At 41.1% G+C, this 24,335-nt stretch overlaps 1 protein-coding gene across 1 annotated transcript; it reads left to right on the forward strand.

The window, feature by feature from the left end:
* The first annotated feature begins 7,620 nt into the window (after positions 1 to 7,620).
* Positions 7,621 to 22,980, forward strand: GJA10 (gap junction protein alpha 10). Its single transcript, XM_045499039.1, has 4 exons — positions 7,621 to 8,524; positions 13,243 to 14,695; positions 21,708 to 21,881; positions 22,413 to 22,980. The coding sequence occupies exons 2-3, from the start codon at positions 13,259 to 13,261 to the stop codon at positions 21,744 to 21,746; spliced, it is 1,476 nt and encodes a 491-aa protein (XP_045354995.1). The 5' UTR covers positions 7,621 to 8,524; positions 13,243 to 13,258; the 3' UTR covers positions 21,747 to 21,881; positions 22,413 to 22,980.
* The last annotated feature ends 1,355 nt before the right edge of the window (positions 22,981 to 24,335 follow it).

The following is a 24,335-nucleotide window of genomic DNA, read 5'->3' on the forward strand; positions in this document are numbered from 1 at the left end:
TGTCAAAAATTTGTAAATTCTTTTGAATCTTCTGTACAAAATCATGGTTTTAATTCTTTCTTTATAATCTGTAAGCTTTATTTTCTACTTTTTTTTGCACTGTCAAAGACCTTTAATACAATAAAGTTTAGAATTTGATACTAGTGAACACTAAGGTAGTGAACTAGTCTTATTCCTGATCTCATAGTGAAGACTCAATATTTTATAAATATAAGGTTTCCTGTAAATTAAAAACAAAAATAAAAACCACTACAGTTTAAGGAAGTTTCCTTCTTTCTATTCCTAAGAATTAAAAAAAAAATTTTTTTTATGTGTATTTTTTTTTGTGAAGGAGAGAGACACAGTGTGAGCGGGGGAAGGGCAGAGAGAGAGGGAGACACAGAATCTGAAGCAGGCTTCACGCTCTGAGCTATCAGCATAGAGCCCAATGCAGGGCTCGAACTCACAAACTGTGAGACCATGACCTGAGACGAAGTTGGACGCTTTACCAACTGAGCTACCCAGGCACCCCAGAATTTTTTTTTTTTTTTTAATCCTGAATGGGGGTTCCCAGGTGACTCGGTTGGTTAAGCGTGGGATTTCTTGATTTGGGCCCAGGTCATGATTTCATGGTTCTTGAGTTCAAGCCCTGCACGGGGCTCCATATGGAACCTGCTTGGGTTTCTCTCTCCTCCCTCTCTCTCTCTGCCTCTCTGCCCCTCCCCCACTCACACTTGCACGTTCTCTCTCTAAAATAAATTTTTAAAAAATCATGAATGGATGTTTACTTTTATTAAAATTTTATATTGTAAATGTGAATTATGTTGATTTTTAAATACTAAACAAACCTTGTAGTCTCAGAATAAGCCTAAGTTTGGGGCACCTGGGTGGCTCAGTGGGTTAGGTGTTCGACTCTTGCTTTTGGTTCAGGTCATGATCTCACAATTGTGAGATCGAGCCTGGAGCCTGTTTGGGGTCCTCTCTCCCTCTCTCTGCCCCTGCCCTGCTCTCATGCGTGTATATGCGCATGCTCTCTCCCAAAATAAATAAACTTAAAAAAAAATCAGCCTCACTTTAATGTGATGTATTAGATCCTCTTTATATAATATTAGATTTGGTTTGCTAATGTTTTGTTTAGGATATTCTGTGGGTTTTTAATTTTTTTGTGAGATCTAAAATATTTTCTTAATAATGCCTTCTCAGGTTTTGGTATTCAGGTTATTATGCTGGCTTCATAAAATGCATTGGAAATGTTCTTTTTTCTGTTTTCTGTGAGAGGTATATGATGAAATTGTGAAAGACATGAGCATAAACCCATTTGCTGAATGTATTTTGCTGTGAAATGAGTTTCTTGGACAGAAAATGGGTGGAATGTGATAATGGTGAACAGGTATTCCATGGTGTCATTCCAATAGTATAATTGCCTCCCCTCCATGGATAGTCAGTGTGCTATAATACACCTGCTACTTAGTAGTTGGTAGTCCGTATTTGAACTCTACTTTGACTTCGTGGTTGATAGGATAAGCCTTACACAATGGAGGTAACAAGAACAGCTGTGGTGAGGGGAAGTCCATGTTGTTGAGCCCATACAAAGCTTGCTTTCTTGCCATATGGCCATTTTGTACATGGGTCCATTAAGTAAGCACTGGGTTTGCACGGGGAAGAGACTCATTTCCAGAATGTATTATCTTGTCCATCTCATGGAGATTCTCTTCTGCAAAGTGCCTTTTGTGAACATTCACCTGGGACACAATATTCATTCTTTGTTTACAATGTTAGAAGTCCATTCACATTGCTGCTTCCCTAAGACTTTGTCATATATCCAATTATGTTCTAAGTCTTTAACCATCCAGTCAAGCCTTTAACCACTGTCCTTGAATAGGTTCTAGCTTTGGCTCTCAAAGTGAAGGAAGGAGACAACTATATATATTGTTATAAGTCCTATACCCTGGGGCGCCTGGGTGGCCCAGTTGGTTGAGCGACCAACCTCGGCTCAGGTCCTGATTTCACAGTTTGTGAGTTTGAGCCCCATGTCTGGCTCTGCACTGGCAGTGCAGCCTGCTTGGGATTCTCAATCTCTCTTTCTCTGCCCCTCCCCGATGTGTGCTTCCTCTCTCTCTCAAAATAAATGAGCAAACTTAAAAAAAAAAAGTTCTATACTTCTTCCATCCCCCCTCCTTGGGGGAGAATTTCCCTTTTTTCCCTTTTTCATTCTGTCCTGATTTGGGTTGTAATACTATAGCAGTCTGCTTCTGGCTTGTGTTAGCATGTAATGCAGAAACACCTGGAAACCAGACCCAAATCTTTCTCCTCACCTAACTGGTTATAAGGAGCTGCACATGAAGCTATAGGTTTGGATTGAGTGAAAAGAAAGCAGGTACAGTATTACATACTAGAGTCTGAGCTACCTGCTTATGTCACTTGTATCTTTCAGACCTGCCTCAGCCTGCTTTTTTTCATCTTAATTGATGAATGCTGCATTTAGTACTTTTTGGTTGGGTGGTTCAGATAACACCCAATTAATTCTGGGCAGCTTGGGTCACCTGGTCACTTGATTTCCCATGGTCAGGCATTCAGTCTCCCACAAGGCATAGCTTTGCTATAAAACCCTGGAGGTATGCACTCTGATTGTTTCATTGAGGCTTACCAGAGACTTCATGCAACATATTAGCTATCATCTCTTTGAGTATCATCTGATTTGCTGGCATCTTGCACGACTTTTGTACTACAACCTGAACTTGTTGCAGAGCCTTTTCTTTGTTCCCCAGTGAAAGCTGACAGCTTTACAGGTTGATCATTTAGTGGGCCAAATAACACATCAAGTGGCCTCTAGAATTCATAAAAGCTTATCAAGTATTGTGGGGTTTTGTGTGTGTGTGTGTGTGTGTGTGTGTGTGTGTGTGTGTGTGCTTATTTTAGTGCAAAGGACAGCAGCTTATCTTTCACTTTGTAAAGGCTGGACCTCCAGAAACCACTGAGGTGGCAGGCGCCTTAATTTTGGGGTGGGGGGAGGTTATATCCTGCCCTGTGGCTTGCATGTCTTATTACTAAAGCATCTACCATATTTGCTACTGCTCTCTCATCAGATCCAATCAGATTAATATTGTGGCCCAGTCTAAAGTTCTGGGAGATGTCAAGACTAGACTAGATTTTGTGGCCTAGTTTATGGCAGAGGAGGAAAATTAATATAGCCTTCAGATAAGATGGTGACAAGTGTATTGTCTGTGATCCATTTCGAGTTAATTTTTGTGAAGGCTGTAAGCTCTATGTCTAGATTCAAAGAGGCAAAGGGAAGGGATAGCATCTAGAGAAATAGAATTTAGTGTCAGTGTTCTAGTTCTCAGTTTGGTATGGGTTCATGGATATTGACTCTATTATTAGAAAACAAATTTTGGGGGTGCCTAGGTGGCTCAGTCAGTTGAGCATCTGACTCTTGATTTCGGCTTAGGTCATGATCCCAAGGTCATGGCATCAAGCCCCACATGGGCTCTGTTGAGTATGGAGCCTGCTTGGGATTCTCTCCCTCTGCCTCTCTTCCTGGCTCGTGCACTCTCTCTCTCTCTCTCTCTTTCTCATTCTCAAACAAACAAATAAATAAAAACTTTAAAAGATTTCTTCCATGGAAAAATAAAGGCAGTGTGTGTGCCTTGATACAAGGATTATGACTGATTTGATTCAATGCACTTGAGGTATATTTTAAAAATTAAATGTATCTTGAGGTGCCTAAGTCCTGACATTGTGATAGGAGCTGGTGATAAAAAGATGAATCATTTTTCCTCTGAAGGAGTTCAGCTTCCCGGGAAGACAAACACCCAACTAACTGTGAGAAGTGGTATACTAGTGTTACAAGGAACAAGTTGGGGCAACATAGAGGAAGTGCTATATGATCTGATCCTTGAAGGACACCGAGGCAGAGAAGAGTTGGGGAAGGCATAGACTTAGCTTCTTGTGGGTAAATTACATATATTTAATCAAAATTTTTGTCTAGATAATACATTCATGTGGTTTAAAAATCAAGAAGGTTTGGCACAAAAACAGGCACTCAGATCAATGGAACAGAATAGAGAACCCAGAAATGGACCCACAAACATATGGCCAACTAATCTTTGACAAAGCAGGAAAGAATATCCAATGGAATAAAGACAGTCTCTTCAGCAAATGGTGCTGGGAAAACTGGACAGCGATATGCAGAAAAATGAACCTGGACCACTTTCTTACACAATACACAAAAATAAACACAAAATGTATGAAAGGCCTAAATGTAAGACAGGAAGCCATCAAAATCCTCCAGGAGAAAGCAGGCAAAGACCTCCTTGACCTTGGCCACAGCAACTTCTTAACATATCTCTGGAGGCAAGGGAAACAAAAGCAAAAATAAGAATTGGGACCTCATCAAAATAGAAAGATTTTGCACAGCAAAGGAAACAATCAGCAAAACTAAAAGGCAACCAACGGAATGGGAGAAAATATTTGCAAATGACATATCAGATAAAGGGTTAGTATCCGAAATCTATAAAGAACTTACCAAACTCAACACCCAAAACACAAATAATCCAGTGAAGAAATGGGCAAAAGACATGAACAGATACTTCTCCAAAGAAGACATCCAGATGGCCAACCAACACATGAAAAAATGCTCAACATCACTCATCATCAGAGAAATACAAACCAAAACCACAATGAGATACCACCTCACACCTGTCAGAATGGCTAACATTTAACAACTCAGGCAACAGATGTTGGCAAGGATGTGGAGAAAGAGGATCTCTTTTGCACTGCTGGTGGGAATGCAAACTGGTGCAGCCACCTTGGAAAACAGTATAGTAGTTCCTCAAAAAATTAAAAATAGAACTACCATATGACCCAGCAATTGCACCACTAGGTATTTATCCAAGGGATACAGATAGGCTGTTTCGAAGGGGCACATTCACCCCAATGTTTAGCGGCACTATCTACAATAGCCACAGTATGGAAAGAGCCCAAATGTTCGTCACTGGATGAATGGATAAAGAAGATGTGATATATATATACTTCAGTATTAGTAATCAAAAAGAATGAAATCTTGCCATTTGCAACTACATGCATGGAACTAGAAGGTATTATGCTAAGTGAAATTAGAGAAAGACAAATATTATATGAGGACTTTAAGATACAAAACAGATGAACGTAAGGGAAGGGAAGCAAAAATAATATAAAAACAGGGAGGGGGACAAAACATAAGAGACTCTTAAGTATAGAGAACAAAGGGTTGCTGGAGGGATTACCCCTTGTGGGCGGTGGGGGTGGGAGAATAATAATAAATGAGAGTTTATTGTGTTTAACCATTTCCCTATTGATGGACATTCTGGCATTTCCTATCTTCTGCAAATGCAGCAGTACTGTAATGAATCACTTTGTACACATCATTTTATACATGTGCAGGTAAATCTGTAGAACAAATTCCCATAAGGATATATAATTGAAGGCCAGGGTAGTAGGTTAAATTATGTTCACGAGCACACATCCTGGATTGGGAGAGGACTTGCTGAAAGTGGTGAGAGTGAACTATGTTTATTAAGCTGTGGTGTCTCCTAAATATGAGACAGTCAGCTATGAATTTCATATATTCATTAATGTGAGGTTGACACTGTCGTAGAATGTTTTTCCAAGTGGAAGGTGGGATTTAATTTCATGCTTCTTAGAACTACCTTTATTTTACTTTTTAAAAAAGATTTTATTTTTTAAGTAATCTCCACACCCAATGCGGGACTTGAACCCATAGGCCTGAGACTGAGAGTTGCATGCTCTGCCGACTGAGCCAGCCAGGCGCCCCTACGGTGTTTTGAAAATCACTCACCTCGACCTTTTATTTTGCAGTTCTGTTTTTCTGTAATTGGTGTGGTTATCTTTTGGCATGGTAATACCTTTTATCTGAGGAACACCAAATTCTCTGCTAGGAACCTGATAGGTTAACCCAGTTCCTATAATTTCTCACACTTTCTTCTGGGAATCTCTTATTTTCTTATTGTAAGTTCCTCTGAATCTCAGCAGATGAGGACTTGACACAAATGAGCTTTCCTCTTCTGCTGCTGCTACCCTCTATGACTCGGAATTTCACTGATATTATATCAGCCTTCCCAGTTCTAATGTTTTACAGCTGCTTACAGAAAACCAACAACCCCTCGTGGCCCTAGGGAGTGTATATCACCAGCTGTGAGTGCAGTGACATGGAAAGTATTGATACCATTGACTAGCACGGAGGCGGTAGCTAGTGGAGCTCTCATTCCAGGTGCGCCTTCCTCCATCCTGTTACGTTTGTTCTTTCTAAACTTCCTTTTCCCTTCTGTTTCTCTGAGTGTGTCTTGGGCCTGCCAGTGACTTCATAGATTCAACATCTCTTTTGGTGAGAGAGAAAGTTGGAACTTGAAAAAACAAAACAAAACTTGTTCTCTATGGCACTGATTCTCATCCTTTAGTGTGCTAATTCATGCTGAGCCGTTGGGCTGGTGGGGATGAGGCAGTGCGTAGAGCTTCTCCTCCCCAGCAGCAGTGCAGGGCAGTATTACCTCATGGGGACATTTCACATTATTACTGTGAGGATATGGGAGAGTCACCGACTTTGTGCCAATCCTCTGCTCGCTAAAACTCTTCAAGAATGATCAGATTGTTTTATCAGGGAAAAGTTTTTTATTTTTATTTTTTTTAAGTTTATTTTAAAATTTATTTTTGAGAGAGTGAGTGGAGGAGGGGCAGAGAGAGAGGAAGAGAAAGAATCCCAAGCATGCCTTGCACTGTCAGCACAGAGCCCCATGTGGGCTTCCAACTCACCAAATGTGAGATCATGACCTGAGTCGAAAGCAAAGGTCAGACACTTAACTGACTGAGCCACCCAAGTGCCCCTGCAGGAGATTTTTAAATACATCAACATAGGGTTGTGGGCCTTTTTTTTTTTTTTTTTTTTTAAACCTCACTTTCTGGTTTAAACATTATTATCTTGAGTTAGGTAATGCATTTGCTGTTCAGATGATTCAATGTAAAAGTATTCATCCCACCTCTTCCCCAGTCACTCAGTTACCTCCCTTGAGGCAACTAATAGGAGTTTCTTGCGTACCATTCTGAATTACTCAATGCATAATGTATGATTTTAATGTTTGACTCTGACAAAATGCATTAAAGGTATTACATTCATTAGTCTTCAGGTGAATTTTAGAATTAAATGTCAAGGGCTTTTTGGGACAGTGTGCCCAGTACTATACAAATACACATATTAATACATCATGTGTTTTTGCCTCTAGTTAATTCTGGCAATTTGTACTTGAGGCTAGTGTGCGATATAGTGGAAATTTGAGCTCCTCACCTGTTTAGCCTTTATTATCCTTTTTTAAAAACTAAATATGTGAAAATAGAATAGGCGGATGATAGGAACTATTAATAGTTTTTAAAAAATGTTTATTTTTGAGAGAGCAGGCACACAAGTGGGGGAGGGTCAGAGAGAGGGAAGGACAGTATATCCAAAGTGGGCTGTGTGCTGGTAGCAGACAGCCCGATGTCGGTCTCGAACTCACGAACTGTGAGATCATGACCTGAGCTGAAGTTGGACGCTTAACCAACTGAGCCACCCAGCTGCCCTAAATAGTTTTATATACTTTCAAAATTTAAGCAGAAAAGAGCAGGCTCAGAAATGTGCATAGGAGCTGTGATTTGAAGTCACCATTGGGTTCTAGTAACACCCTTGCTGTCACCCCTTCTAAGATGGCAGTAAGACTGTACCTGAGATGTGACTAATGTAGATGCTATGTAAGACTGGGAGTTAGGAGACCTAGTGTCTGTCCACATTGGGCAAGTTATTTGACCTCTCTGGAATTCAAATACTTTCTCCAAAAAATTTGACAGAGCTTTCTAAGGCTTTCAGATTATCCATTTGGAGTTGGTTGGGGGGGCGGTGGGGATATCCTGAGCTGCCTGTTTCAGCCTAATAGAGTATTGGTAGCACGCATAATCTACAGACATGTACAGCCCCCTCTCTGGTTTATTGATCTCTTTTGAGATGTTACTACTTGCAGCCTAGCATGATTTGCAAGAACACTTTGGGCTTGTCACTCCATTTTTACTTGTTCACATTTCATGAGGCAAGACTCATCCCAGGCAGCTGTTGAATGAAATTGGACGTGACCCATTGATCTATGACATGGATTCCCAATCGGTTGGAAGAAATGCACCCAAAACTCAAATCACTGTGATCATCCACAAAAAAGATAGGAAAATTCTCATTTGTTTCACTTTTCATTTGTAAATATGATATACCAGGAGGGGCTCAGGCATGGGGTCAATTAGAGGAAAATATCACAAGAGAATTGCAAAGCCCCAGAGGACATTTTGACCTCTAGAGAGAACTAGGTTAGACTCCATTGATCAAAACTACTGTGCTCATTCTGGATCCTGCCCCACACCCAGCTGATTAGATGCTTTATATCTGCAACCAGCAGCAGTTTTTCACTAATTAGCCACTCACGGTCCAACTTAAAGGTTCTGTGAGCAGTTACTATTATTTTTGACCACCTATAAGGTAAGTGGTAAATATGTGGACTTCCTTGTTTATGAAAAATATAGGAAATCCCTGTGGGGATAGAAAGATAAGATCTGAAATAAAATTCAGGAAAGGAGCACCAGTTTTTACATGGGAGATGCTAAATTAGTATTTGATAATAAAATTCAAGAATATTTCTAGGACCTGTTTTCATTATTGATAAAAAGTAGTTACTTTTGGGAAACAGGAGTATTTGTCTAAAGGATTTTGCTCTTGCATGTCAATGTGCATGATTGTATTCCTGTTTTCCATGTTGGACCAGTTTTCCTTTACTTGTTATTTAAAGATAATAATTCCCAAGTTTTAAAGGGATACTGGCAATAGAAACATTAAATAGGTTAGGACTGCCAAGTAGAGGATAATTTAACAAATTGAGTTAACTTTCCCATTTCAGTGTTTTTATATAAAATAGAAGCTCTAGATATTTTTTTAAGTGCTAAAGGAATTATTATTTTTTATCTTTATTTTTTATTTTAGAGAGAGAAAGAGAGAGTGCACGAGTGGGGGAGAGGGGCAGAGGGAAAGAGAATCTTAAGCAGGTTCCATGCTCAGTGCAGAGCCTGACATGGGGCTCAATCCCCTGACCCTGGGATTATGACCTGAGCTGAAATCAAGAGTCGGATGTTCAACTGACTGAGCCACCCAGGCTCCTCAGGAATTAATTTTTAAATTTTTTTTTTTCAACGTTTATTTATTTTTGGGACAGAGAGAGACAGAGCATGAACGGGGGAGGGGCAGAGAGAGAGGGAGACACAGAATCGGAAACAGGCTCCAGGCTCTGAGCCATCAGCCCAGAGCCTGACGCGGGGCTCGAACTCACGGACCGCGAGATCGTGACCTGGCTGAAGTCGGACGCTTAACCGACTGCGCCACTCAGGCGCCCCAGGAATTAATTTTTAATAAAGAATAATGTCTAGTGGCGCCTGGGTGGTTCAGTCAGTTGAGTGTCCGACTTCAGCTCGAGTCGTGATCTTGCAGTTGTGGGTTCAAGCCCCATGTTGGGCTCTGTGCTGACAGCTTGGAGCCTGGAGCCTGCTTCGGATTGTCTCTCTCTCTGCCCCTCCCCCACTCCTGCTCTGTCTCAAAAATAAACATTTAAAAATTTTTGAAAAAAAGAATAATGTCTGTAGATTTTTAAAGGAATAATGAGAAAGCACCTGAACTCTTTAAGAGAGGATAGAACTTAGTAAATTGTTGCTTCAGCTAATAAGGCATAAGTCCAAAATTTTTAAATCTAATATTTTATTTACCAGTAGTATATGTAACTACCTTCTTAATTTTGAATTTCAAGCAATTCGCAAGCATATAGAGTAAAATAAAAGTCTCATTAATACCCCTCCCAAATTCAGAGAGGTATCTCCTATTTATATTTTATTTAAAAAATTTATATATATGTATGCATATACAGGTAAATTTATATAAATGTTTACTTTGGATAAAAAATTAGTCATACTTGTTTAGAAGAAGAGTCTTTATTCTTTTTCCTTTTTTTTTCCCCCTACCCCCTCCACTGTCATCACTTCCTAGAGACCTCCAATAACCTGTATTAACTTCCTGGTGTGTGCCCTGTATTTTTTTCAAAGTCATAAAGTCTACGTAGTCATATAGTCATATAGTCCAAAGTCATATATATATATGTGTATATATCTACATATATCTACTATATACACACACATATATATACATATATATACACACACATGTGTATATATATATATATATATATATATATATACACACACACACCATATACATGTGCATACATATATATGTACATTTATAGGATTTTATTTTATTCTGATATAAAATCTCACATTGAATCTATCAATCAATTCATTTGGGGAGAACTGACAGCTTTACAAATACTGAGCTTTCCAATCCCTGAGCATGGTATATCCCACATTTAATTCATATAAATAGGAGTATGTGTATGTGTATTTGGCATTGTGTCTCTCCTTGAAACTCTATCCTTTGGTTTCAGTGATGGTTTTCTGTTTTCATAGTCTCCCCCTGCCCCCCAACTTTCTTTGGCCATTTCTCACTTTTACTTTATTTGTATTCATTTTATTTGTATTTTATTTGTAGACGTGTTCTCCTATGTTATTTTTCAGGGTTTTGTCATTGGCTCACTTTTTCTTGTCCCTGAGTGATCTCCTCTCTACCTATTCAGTGATTATTCACAAATGTTTATATTTAGTTTGTATTTTTTGTTGTTGTTTTTATTGTCTTCTAGACCCAAATGCCTTCTGGGACAGCTCCAGTTTTGCCATTCAGTTTTGCTGAGTAAAATCTAAAAATTTTTTCCAATGATAATTTCTGGCATTGATGTGCTTAAAAAAAACTTCCTCTATTTCAAGATTCTAAAACATTCTTTCATATTTTATTATAATACTTATATGGTTAACTTAAAAAAATTTTTTTTTTTTTTTCAACGTTTTTTTTTTTTTTTTTTTTTTTATTTATTTTTGATACAGAGAGAGACAGAGCATGAACGGGGGAGGGGCAGAGAGAGAGGGAGACACAGAATCGGAAACAGGCTCCAGGCTCTGAGCCATCAGCCCAGAGCCCGACGCGGGGCTCGAACTCACGGACCGAGAGATCGTGACCTGGCTGAAGTCGGACGCTCAACCGACTGCGCCACCCAGGCGCCCCTTAAAAAATTTTTTTAATGTTTATTTTGAGAGAGACAGAGAGATGAGAGAGTTGGGTAGGGGCAGAGAGAGGGAGAGAGTATCCCAAGCCAGCTCTGTGCTGTCTGTGCCTGATGCAGGGCTCGATCCCATGAACTGTGAGATCATGACCTGAACCTAAATCAAGAGTTGGGTGCTTAACCAAATGAGCCAGACACACAGGCATCCCTATGGTTGGCGTTTTTACATTTAATACTTTATTCCACTTGGAATTTATTTTTTTGGGAGATACGTTGGGAAAATGTAATGATTCCATGTTGTGTGTGTGTGTTTAAAGAGAGAGACAGCACAAGCAGGGGAGGGGCAAAGGGAGAAGGAGAGAGAGAATCTCAAGCAGGCTCCACACCCAGCTCAGAGCCCAATGATGTGGGGCTTGATCTCATAACTGTGATATTATGACCTGGGTTGAAATCAGAGGTGGATCCTTAGCTGACTGAGCCACCCAGGCGCCCCATCTCTTGTATTTTTGAGTTGATATTCATCCATTCTTTTCACAATTTGTTCATTTTATGTTAGTGAGATTCCTTACTGACCAAGTACTGTGAGGGCTGGACCAGGTATATCTTGTTCACTGTTGAATTCCCTGGCATCTAGGACAATGCCTAGATGATAGTAAGATTTAGTAAATATTATTGAATGGGTGAATTATGGAAGAGAAAATTCTTTCATTATTGGTTTTTAACTTAATAACACTTTTCCTGTTTTTTCTTCATATCTTTCATATTGGGAAGTCTTCTACATCTTAGAAGCCTTTAATCTACTAACTTTTTAATCTCATTGAACTTTGAAAAACATTTTTTTTTTAGGGTAAACCAAATAACCTATTCATGTCAGCTCTGCTTTCTTTCCTGGATCCAAGCTTGCTAGAAAAGCAGTTTATATTCACTTTTCTTCTAAGTTAGCAAAGCTTTCATGAAAACATGCTGTTCCAGATGTGGCGTTGTGGATGTAATCACATGTCTGGTACTGTTTCTGTGTCTGCTTAATCTTTTTTTTTTTTTTTCAACATTTATTTATTTTTGGGACAGAGAGAGACAGAGCATGAACGGGGGAGGGGCAGAGAGAGAGGGAGACACAGAATCGGAAACAGGCTCCAGGCTCTGAGCCATCAGCCCAGAGCCCGACGCGGGGCTCGAACTCACGGACCGCGAGATCGTGACCTGGCTGAAGTCGGACGCTTAACCGACTGCGCCACCCAGGCGCCCCTGTGTCTGCTTAATCTTTACTGCTATCCTGTGCCAGTTCCAGAGGGTATATTTGGCTGATTTGTTTTCTTGCAGTGGGAGCATGGATAATATAATACATAATGAGGATTTACTTTTTTTTGTTGTATGTGTGATGATTATTCCAGTGATAAGGTCAAGGAACCAAGTTTTAAAATGGAAAGATGATTCATCCCACTATTATTTATTGATACCTTCTGTGTGCAAAGAACAAAATGCTGTAGAATGTGTCCCTATCTGCAAAGAGTGTACAAGATGAGGGATGTAAGACACAGCCTTCACAAAACTCATTTTAGGCACAGTGCCAAATGAGTGGTATAAAAAATAGTGTGGGCATTTAGGAATGGGAAAAACCACTCTGACTTGGGATGGCAAGGGAAAACTTCTTGGAAAAGTTGAGACTCATGTAAGATCATGTAGGATGTCTGGTTAATGGGGCCTCTCATCTGGGCAGAGAAATGAACAAAACTTGAGATGGAATGCATTGTACAAATATGAGGGCCATTGCATATATGGAATGAGTCAGCTTTGTGTCAGAGAGAAGGAAAGGATAGGCAGGAAATTGGATCAGATTGTGCAGGGTCTTGAGTTTTTTTTTTTCTTCCCAAATCATATTCCTTGGAAGTATCCTATTTCATCAAGCATGGGCCATAAATAACTAGGGCTGGAAAATGCTTCATAGCTTTTCTGACATGAAAAAAGAACCTGCTTTATTAATGAGCCTGTGTCTTTATACATTATATCCATGGGTGCTATTAACTTCAGTACTTTCTGTATGTTTCAGACATTAATCTCTTACCATGGGGGATTGGAATTTACTGGGTGACATCCTAGAGGAAGTTCACTCCCACTCAACTATAGTGGGGAAAATCTGGCTGACCATTCTCTTCATTTTCCGAATGCTGGTACTCGGTGTGGCTGCTGAAGATGTCTGGGATGATGAACAGTCAGCATTTGCCTGCAACACCCAGCAGCCTGGTTGCAACAATATCTGTTATGATGATGCTTTCCCTATCTCTTTGATCAGGTTCTGGGTTTTACAGATAATCTTTGTGTCTTCTCCTTCTCTGGTGTATATGGGCCATGCACTTTATAGACTCAGGGCCTTTGAAAAGGAGAGGCAGAGGAAAAAGTCACACCTTAGAGTCCGGATGGAGAATCCAGAGCTTGAATTGGAGGAGCAACAAAGGATAGATAGAGAGCTGAAGAGACTGGAGGAGCAGAAGAGAATCCATAAAGTCCCTCTGAAAGGATGTCTGCTGCGTACTTATGTCTTACACATCTTAACGAGATCTGTGCTGGAAGTAGGGTTCATGATAGGCCAGTATGTTCTCTATGGGTTTCAAATGCACCCCCTTTACAAATGCACTCAATCTCCTTGCCCTAATGCAGTGGATTGCTTTGTATCCAGGCCCACAGAGAAGACAATTTTCATGCTCTTTATGCACAGCATTGCAGCCATCTCTTTGTTCCTTAATGTACTGGAAATATCTCATCTGGGAATCAGGAAAATCATGAGGGCACTTTATGAGAAATCCAGCAATGAGGACATTGAGGATGAAAGTGGCACTCCATTCCATTTGAAAAAATATTCGGTGGCCCAGCCTTGTATGATTTGCTCTCCCTTGCCTAAAAGAATCTCTTTACTTCAAGCCAACAATCAACAGCAAGTCTTTCAAGTCAATGTGCTGAAGTCTAAAACCACATGTGAAAGCCTACAGCCCAAGCAACTTGAAGTAGACCCTTGCTGTATTAAAAAAGAATGGACTGAGAAGGATCAGCACAGCGGACAGCTCCATGTCCACAGCCCATGTCCCTGGGATGACAGTAATCGAATTCAGCACCAGGGACAGCAACCAGGCCATTCATTTGGCCTAGAAAATGTAAAGTCCCAGTCCTGGCTAGGTACAGAGATGGCTCCTAGACATTGCCCATCCTATGCAATAGGAACCTGGGAGCAGTCCCAGGATCTACGACACTCAGGAGAGCCTCTTACAGAGTTGCACAGTCACTGTAGAGACAGCGATGGCAGCATGAGAGAGAGTGGGGTCTGGACAGACAGATCTCACCTGGATAGTCGCAAGGCCAGCTTTCTGTCCAGATTGCTGTCTGAAAAGGGACAGTTGCACAGTGACTCAAGAAGCTTCAGTTCTCAGAACAGCTCTTGCTTGGATCTTCTGCACCGGGAAAATAGTCCCTCGCTTCTGCCTTCTGCCACTGGGTATAGAACATCAATGGTAAGTAAGGACTGATCATAGAACTATTACAAGAGATGTTCCACTCTGGCTGCTTCTTAGTCGTCCCTTTCCAATTTCCTGGTGTGTATACGTGTGTGTTGAGAGAGAGGGAGAGGAGGTGAGGGAGGTTAATTTATAGAGAGTTGAATCCAGTCATTCAGTACATTCAGTTAAATTCAGTTCATGAAATAAAGTTACTGAACACTTACTTTATATCATTCAGTCTTGCAAGAGCTGGGTTTATAAATGGATAAAATACTGTCTCTCCCATCAAAGGGCTCAGAGTCTAGATGGGGAAGTTATACAGGTAAACATAAATGTGATCAAGTGTAAGGTGCCATGTTAGAAGGAGTGTGCAGGCAAAGGAAGGAGTGGACAATTCTTTATGAATGGGTCAGGAAAAGCTTCATTGTTGAAGTTACTTTTGAATTGAGTCTTTTTTTTTTTATTGTTTTTGAATTGAGTCTTGAAAGATGTAGTGAATTTCTCCAGAACTAGGAGGACTGGGGTGCATGAAAGAAGGACATCCCAGTACAGGGAGCAGCATAGACAAAGGCTGAGAGGTGTGACACAGCAGGGATGTCTGGGGAGCTACATGTGGCTGGAGCACTGAGTGGTAGGAAGGCTATGGAGAGGGAAGGGTGGAGAAGGGTCATGGAGGCCTTGTGGGAAGGCAATGGAGAACCCATAGAGGGTGTGCAGCAGAGGAGTTAAGGGATCAGCATTACATTTTAGAAAGCTCTTTCTATCACAGTGTGGAAAATGGATCAAAAGAGAGCATTTGTAACCTTCAGCAGCCCTTGTCTTGCTAAAGAAGGAGGGTGTGCTCCATTGTTTTAATAGCTCTGGCATTTAAAGGTCATATACGAATATTTGGTGATATATTTCACAAAGACTAAAATCAATATAGTATTGATTTTAATTCTGTTCTCTGAAAAGCCAGTGTGGAATAAGCATTTCCTGGCCATTGTTAAGACATAATGGATATTTACTGTGGACTCTTCTCAGTTCTGGAAAAAGAAAAAATGACATTTGCTTTATCCACTGCTCCTAATAGCTTTAAAAGTTTTTTTTTTTAATGTTTATTTTTGAGAGAGAGAGTGAGAGCAAGAGCAAGCGAGCGAGTGAGCAGGGGAGGGGCAAAGAGAGAGGAAGACAGAATCCAAAGCGGGATCCAGGCTCTGAGCTGTCAGCACAGAGCCCAATGTGGGGCCTGAACTCACGGACTGTGAGATCATGACCTGAGACAAAGTCAGGCGCTTAACTGACTCAGCCACCCAAGCACCCCATAATAGCTTTTTTCCATTAGAAAGAAATCCCCCTAGTTGAGCTCACTTGGTTGAACTTATACACTTGCTTTTTCCTGTTAATGATAATGATTAAATCTATGATGATTGAATCTCTATCCCAATTTCATATATCCTGTGAGTTTAGAGATATTTTTACCACACTAAAGCCATATCTTGAGGAGGCATCATCCTACTCAGAGTTTTCCTATAATACTTCTTTCAAACTGATATTCATTTCTTGGCAGTGACCGGCCATCTATTCAGGAGACTATGTTTAAATTTTTTTTTTTTAACGTTTATTTATTTTTGAGACAGAGACAGAGCATGAACAGGGGAGGGGCAGAGAGAGAGGGAGACACAGAATATGAAACGGGCTCCAGGCTCTGAGCTGTCAGCACAGAGCCTGACGTGGAGCTCGAACTCACGGACCGTGAGATCGTGACCTGAGCTGAAGTCAGACGCTTAATCGAACTCATGGACCGTGAGATCATGATCTGAGCTGAAGTCAGATGCTTAACCGACTAAGCCACCCAGCCGCCCCCAGGAGACTATGTTTAAGATCAGAGTGTGGCTACTTGGAACCCCATAACAAACTACGGCAGGGTTCTCAGCCCTGGCCACGAGTTACAGTCATCTGGGAGCTTTAAAAAATTGTCATGCCCAGGACCCATCCAATTCCATTTAACCCAAAATCTCTGGGGTGGGGGGATGCAGGATCAGTATTTATGTATGTATGTATGTATGTATATATATGTAAACTATATACATATATATGTGTGTATACATATGTAAACTGTATACAGTAAGACCTTGGATTGCAAGTAACTTGTTCTGTGAGTGTTCCACAAGATGAGCAAACATTTCCAATAAATTTTATCTTGATAAACAAGTGATGTCTTCCAATATGAGTAGTGTGTGATGCTGAATGTCACATGATCACAACTGAACCAATGGTTCTTGAAATTCACTTTGATATACAAGTGCTTTGGAGTACAAGCTTGTTTCCGGAATGAATTATGCTTGCAAACCAAGGTTGTACTGTATATGTATATATGTGTGTGTGTGTGTGTGTGTGTGTATATATATATATATATATATATATATACACACACACACACATACATACATACAAACACTGATTCCAAGATCAAAAGTCACATGCTCTACTAACTGAGCCAGCCAGGTGCCCCTAGGATTAGTATTTTTTAAACTCTCATGGTGATTGCAATGTGCAGCCAGTGTTGAAAACCACTATTTTAGAGTAACCTTGCCAGTGACTCGTGCTTCTTACCTACATTTGTGAAGTCAGCAAGACAGTTTTAATCATTTTCCCTCTCTTGTAGCTGCTTCCATTTAAGAGGAGCATTTGTTTTGTCAGAGAACTGAGGTAGAGACGGTAGTAGAGACAGATTTTCTTAATCCCTTAGATTATCTTTTGGGAGAGGCCAGCCATTTTTGTGAGTTTGGAGAAAAGATGATGAAGATGATAGGCCCCTTTCTTTTTTTGTCTTCCACTTTCTTCCCTGTTTTTGTTTTTGTTTTTTAATGTTTCTGGGAATTACAAATAATGTCTTTGGACACAGAGCTTTACTACTTATGGTAACTTTCCCCCAGACCTCTTACAGGGTTGACAGGAGACTTCACTTCCCAAGTGGCAGGAAGACTTGGGGATTGAGGCCACAGCTGTCAACTCCAGAGCACTGTGGCTGACACATCATGCTTCTTGCCAACAGAGAGATCTTTAATTAGAAATTAGTGCAGCAAACAGGATTATAATCATCTAGGGTCAAAACATGGACTGTAAACTGCTTTCTACACTGTTTTAGGTCCTACATGGCAGAATTTTTAGGGCTCAGTCAGATGCATTTTGACATTTCAGAGAGAAATGACTTCTGGTAGGACCACAGTTGCTTTGTCACTTATGATGTGTCCCATAGAGGGAATTGTCCTGCAATAGAAATGCATTCTATTTTAGAAGGTTACAAAAGTCACTTGGAGGAGCCATGATTTTATGCTCTGACATTTCCCTTGCTTTCACCCAACCCCACAGTTTCTTCAAGTCCAAGCTCATTGATTGCTAAATAATTTTGGTCAAGGTTGGTTTTTGGAGGATAGATTTAGCTGGGCATGGAAAGCAGACTTCTGGTCTGTCCAAGTGAGCCTGGGGAGGAGGGCTGGCTGAGTTTTAGGAACCCATGCTACCCTCTGAAAAGGAGACGTTTCCTCATTGTTGAATGCAGAGATGCAATGGAGCAGTAATTCTCTTGCTGAGTTCCACATAAAATCACCAGGGAAGCTTTGAAATTTTCCCCCATAAGAATCTCTGCTGATGGAGCCTGGACACCAGTATTTTTTTTAAGCTCCTAGATGATTCCAGTGTGCAGCCAGAGTTCAGAACCATGGCTATAGAGGAGGGAGGTTTTGGCATTAGGAAGAAGGTTGTCCTGTGAAGTTTTCCAATTTTCGGGGCATTCAAGTGATAAAGAGTGCTCTCCTTTTGTAGCTTCAAAAGCTGAGGATGCTTGCACTTCTTGGTCTTTCTGCCTGGGATGTACCACCCTCCTCAAGACTTGGCATGACTGATGGCGCCAGCTGTGCCAAGGCCCTGCAGAGTTCTCTTGGGCCATTATCAAGGAGGGGAGAGATAAGGGTGAGGTTGAAACAGTCAGGAGCTGATATATGGGGCTTTATAGGCCACAGAAAGGAATCTGGGTTGGATGGCAGAGGGGTGGTGGTGATCTGACACATACATTTTAAAAAACACACTTTCTGGAGAGTCTATTATAGGGCTGCTATGGTCTGAATGTTTGTGCCCCCGCCCCCCCAATTCATATGTTGAGACTTAATCACCAATATGATGGTATTTGGAGGTGGGGTCTTTGGGAGGTGATTAGGTCATGAAGGTAAAGCCCTCGTGATTAGGATTAGTGCCCTTATAAAAGGGGCCACAGAGAGTTCCTTATCCTATCTGCTATGTGAGGACACAGAAAAAAGACAGCTATCTATGAACCAGGAAATAGGTTTTTACGAGATAGTGAATCTGTCAGTACCTTTATCTTGGGCTTCCCAGCCTCCAAAGCTGTGGGAAATAAATAATCCACCCTGTCTACAGTATTTTGTTATAGAAGCCTGAATAGACTAAGACAAGGGGTAAGAGTACAATCAGGGAGGCCAGCTAGAGGCTTACACAATGACCCAGGTGAAAGAGGCATGTGGCTCAGACCAGGGGTACCATCATTTATGGTTTGCATGGAAGAACAGTTTTTTTCTTACTTGTTGTATTTCAAATTAAAGTAATACATGCTCATTGAAAGAAATTAAAGCAATATAAAAGAACACAGAGAATAAAATAGGAACCTGACCATGTGAGGATTCATCTCTTCTCATCTAGATTCAGTTCTCACTTCTCCCTAAAGGCAACTGCTGTGAACAGCTTGGGAACACACCCCTACCTTTCTCAAGGTATTCATAATCCATCTTTGAGGACAAATATATGTCCACACATATATGTTAATTTTTAAAATATAGATGTGATCATGTAGAGATGTGGAGATGTCTTTGCAGTTTGCTTTTTGATTTGTTCATGATACATCACAGGGATCTTCCCATGTCAGGATTTGTGGAAATGCCTCAGTTTTTTTTTTTTTTTTAATGCCTATTTATTTGTGTGAGAGACAGCATGAGTAGGGGAGGGACAGAGAGGAGGAGACAGAGAATCTGAAGCAGGCTCTGAGCCATCAGTGCAGGGCCCAATGTGGGGCTTGAACCCATGAACCATGAGATCATGACCTGAGCCAAAGTCAGATTCTTAACTGACTGAGCCACCCAGGTGCCCCAGAACTACCTCAGTTTTACATCACTTCATGCTTTTGTATGGTATTAATGAGCCATAAGACACTTGATGGCCAGTTAGCCATTCTAACTTTTTTTTCTCCTGAACACAATGTTGCAGTGAATGTTTCATACATATATCTTTAAGTGGAATTGTTGGTTTTAATGGGCATACATGTTTTATATTTTGATAGATGCTGAAAATTTTTGCTTAGGAAGGACCACACGAATTTATTTTCTTATCAGTACATTGGTACCTCTTTTCCCACATTCTTGTTCATACCAGCCATTATCTTCCCCCCCCCACCCCTGCAATTTGATGAACTAGACATGTTCCCCTTCATTTTAATTTACATCTGTAATTACTGGTCAGGTTGTTCATGTTTATTGGTCATCTGTATTTCTACCAAGAATGATCCTTTCCTATCTTTTCTGTTGGGATATTTGTTTTTCTTCTGATTTTTAGGAGCTCTTATATGATATTGTTAACTCTTTGTATGTATATAGAAAGATTTTCTCCCAGTCTCCTGGTCTCTTATCCCTGTTTATAGCATCTTTGAATTTTTGATATTATATTAAATCTAAAATCTCTATTACTTCTAGGTTCTTTGTGTCATTTCAGAAGGTCTTGGGGTGCTAGGGTGGCTCAGTCAGTTAAGCATCTGACTCTTGATTTTGGCTCAGGTCATGATCTTGTGGTTATGAACTCAAGCCCTGAGTCAGGCTCCACACTGAGCATGGATCCTGCATGGGATTCTCTCTTTCCCTCTCTCTGCCCCTCCCCTGCTCATGCTCTCTCTTTCAAAATAAATAAACATTAAAAAAGAGATAAGGTCTTTTTTTTTTTGACTCAGCATTAACAAGGATTATTGGATGGATGTTTTGAGGATGAAGTGTACTAATTTATTGAGCCCTTTGGCTGAGAAGTTTAAAAATTTTTTTTAAAAAACATTTATTCAGTTTTGAGATACAGAGAGAGACAGAGCATGAGTAGGGGAGGGGCAGAGAGAGAGGAAGACATAGAATCTGAAGCAGGCTCCAGGCTCTGAGCTGTCAGCAGAGTCTGACACAGGGCTCGAACTCATGGACCTTGAGATCGTGATCTGAGCCAAAGTCGGAAGCTTAACCAACTGAGCCACCCAGGCGCCCCTGGCTGAGAAGTTTTATAGAACAATCAACAAAGCATCTAAAGAAGAGGAGGAAAGATACGCACTTCATTAAGAGCCTGATGGTGGTCTAGACACTGCCGTGGGCTTCCTTTCTGTAATTATTTCCATTTTATGGATACAGAAATAGATGACTTGCCCAAAGTCATACAATTAGGATGTGATGAAGCATAGTCCTTCGTACATAGCAGGGACATAAATTAATATTTACTGGATGAGTGAATGACCTGGAATTTTATCCTAAGCCTGTCTGACTCAACCCAAGTTCCTTCTTCTATACTTTGTTGCTACTTCTTGCTCTTTCTGCAAAAGGGAGCCTAAGTGTAGCATATTTTTAGGATCAAAGATAGATTACTGCAAAATAGAATATGCCACAATGGATCACTTTCCACATTTTGCAAAGTAAAAAATCTGGCTAATTGTAAAAGGGGCAAATATGGAGCTTTGGAAAAGGTTGGCTTATAGTTTTAGACCTGGATTTTGGATAAAAACAACAACTGGAGAAGAATAAGAAGATGGCAGGTGGGATCAGAGGTTTCTGGGAATAGAACCTCTTACGTGGGCATTCATCTCTGGGTCAACCTAGAATTGTCTTCTGCAGCAGGGTTTGATTGGATCCCTGGTATCTGTGACATATACAGGGTCCCAGGTGGGTTGTCAGGACTGACTTTTACAAGCCCTTTGAGTCTATTTAGTTTTATTTGTCTTGTTTCCTCTCTCTTTCAGAACATGCTTCTAGAACTTTCATCTATTATGAAAAAATAATTCATGCTTGGGGCCAGAAAAATGGACCAAGGACCAACCAGCATCTGCAGGAGAAAAGTTGCACCTTTGTTAGCTCAAACTGCAAGAAGAATTGTGGGAACCATCCCCTCCACAGAGACACCCGCCAGGCGATGGGTGTGTACAGGGTGCTCCCACCTGGGCCCACCTCCACAGGAGACCTCCCTTCCCTGATGGGGCTGGGATCAACCTCTTACTGCCCCACTTGGCCTCACTACCTGAGGCAGGTCTGATCTCTGGCAGGATTAGGCAGGGAGGAAGTGTGCACCCCGAGAGAAAATCCAGGGGTAAAAGCTGCTGCCACTCTGAGGGGAGAAGGATTGAGGAGCGGCTATCCTTCCCCCATCCAGCAGCCTCATAGGGCTTGTTGACCTGCTCACTGCAGAGAGCACCCCAGCTCTGCAGTGGCATAGCAGTGGCATAGCAGTTGGGACCATTGGATGGATGGATGGATGGATGGATAGATAGATAGATAGACAGACAGACAGACATAGACAGATTAGACTATTGGTTCTGTCTCTCTGGAGAACCCTAATACACTGGGTAACTGCCTGGGATATTGCAGAAGGGAGCCCAGCATTGGATGGGGCTGGTCTGTGTTTCTAGCCCAAATGGCTTCTGAGTCTTCTCTGTCCCCATACTTTGCAGAAGTGGAAATGAGGCGTGGAGATATGAAGAGGCATGATCTGTTCCACAGTGAGTTGGTAGAAGAGCCAGTGAAGACCAGGTGGATGAAAATGATGCTGGGGCCAAGTCCAAGTGGGTGCCATTAAGGGGCACACCATATTCCAGGTGCTTAAGACACATTATCTATACCTGTTTTATCTACAACTGTGCAAAGTTATTATTTGCCCCCATTTTATAAACCAGAGAAGGCTCAAAGAGACTAAGTAACTTGCCCCACAGCTAAAGGTCACACAGCTAAAGTGCATGCAGTGCAGCTGAATTGAAACCCAGATCCAGGTCCAGCTGTTCCAAGGCCTGGACTCCTTCCAGGAAGCTGTGAAGTCGTGTTCTCTCTCTTGTCCATAACAATCAGCAGCCCCCGGGCAATGATTTATTTGCACATCCGTCTGCCCAACTAACCTGTGAAAGCTACAAGGATAAGGCCTGTGCATTTTAAGTCTCGGATGCCCAGCATGCAGCATAGTGTTGGTTGAATGAATGTATGTTTATGTATAGATGCCAAAGACAATATAGTACCCATCGCTTTAAACTCTCCAGTCTATTCCTTATTCACTAGTGTTCTGTCATGTCCTGTCAATAGGTTTATTATGAGAGATTCTTTCAGAAGAGTCTGTAGGGCAGCACTTTTTTTCTTTGATTTAAATTTCCTTTACCCTCAGAAGCCTTTATAATGTCATCAACTGTTCAGCACAAATAGAGGTTTAAAAAAAGGGGCACCTACCTGGGTGGCTCAGTTGGTTAAGCATCTGACTCTTGATCTCAGCTCAGGTCTTGATCTCAGGGTCATGAGTTCAAACCCCAAGTTGGGCTCCACGCTGGGCATGAAGCCCACTTAGGAAAAAAAAAAAAGTTAAAGGACCAGTGTAAAATGTAATGCTACCAGTAAATGCTGGTGTGTCTCTGACGGTTTCCATCTATTGCTTTAGGATGAGGATCACTGCCTCAGGGATGCACTGGTCTTCAAAGGGGAAGAATAAAATCTAGCCATGAAGAACCAGCAATGGCTTTTTTTTGGCTGACTGAGCAGGCCAGTGGCAGGTATATGCTGGGATCTGTAGGAGTCAGAGGTGGTGAAAACAGAAGGTATTGTGTTCTTGAATCAAATGAAAGGAAAGACACTTGCATCATGGGATGTGGGATGAGTGGCTTTTTCCATCTCTCTGGGCCTTGATTCTTTGACACCAAGAGGTATCACATTCATTTATACCAGGAAAGCAAAGCTGCTCAATAGGGAGAATTGGAAACCCATCCCACTCTGGGCACTATCACAAGCTGATGTCAAACATCAAGTACAGTCTTGCTAGTGCATCCTAATTGAGGGGGTAGGGGTGACGGTCTGGAGAAGTAGAACTGTTTGAAAGAAGAGCCTAGTTATTTACAAACAGATACAACAAAACTGTTGGCAGGGACTGGTATAGGGGTAGCCAATCTGAGAATCCTCATTGTACCCTGGAAGTAGATATGAATCCCTTCAAAGGTGCACATTCAAAGGAAAGGAAATAATGGCTGTTGCCCATTTGGGGCAGGATGGTGTTTAAATGCTTCCCTTCTGCAACACACAATAGCTTTTCAATTCTATTTCCAACTATGATGGTCATTCCTGCCACAAGTGCAAACATCAGGATCAAAGGTGCAAGTGGCCATCAGTTCTAAATGACCATGTTTTAAGTTTATTTATTTATTTATTTATTTATTTATTTATTTATTTATTTATTTATTTATTTTTAGAGGTGGGGGAGAGGCAGAGAGAGAGGGAGAGAGAATCCCAAGCAGGCTCCATGCTGTCACAGTGAATCCCGACATGGGGTTTGATCTCAAGAACCATGAGATCATGACCTGAGCTGAAATCAAGAGTCGGAGGCTTAACCGACGGAGACATCCAGG

Source organism: Leopardus geoffroyi, chromosome B2, assembly GCF_018350155.1.
Source record: "Leopardus geoffroyi isolate Oge1 chromosome B2, O.geoffroyi_Oge1_pat1.0, whole genome shotgun sequence".
Taxonomy (NCBI): domain Eukaryota; kingdom Metazoa; phylum Chordata; class Mammalia; order Carnivora; family Felidae; genus Leopardus; species Leopardus geoffroyi.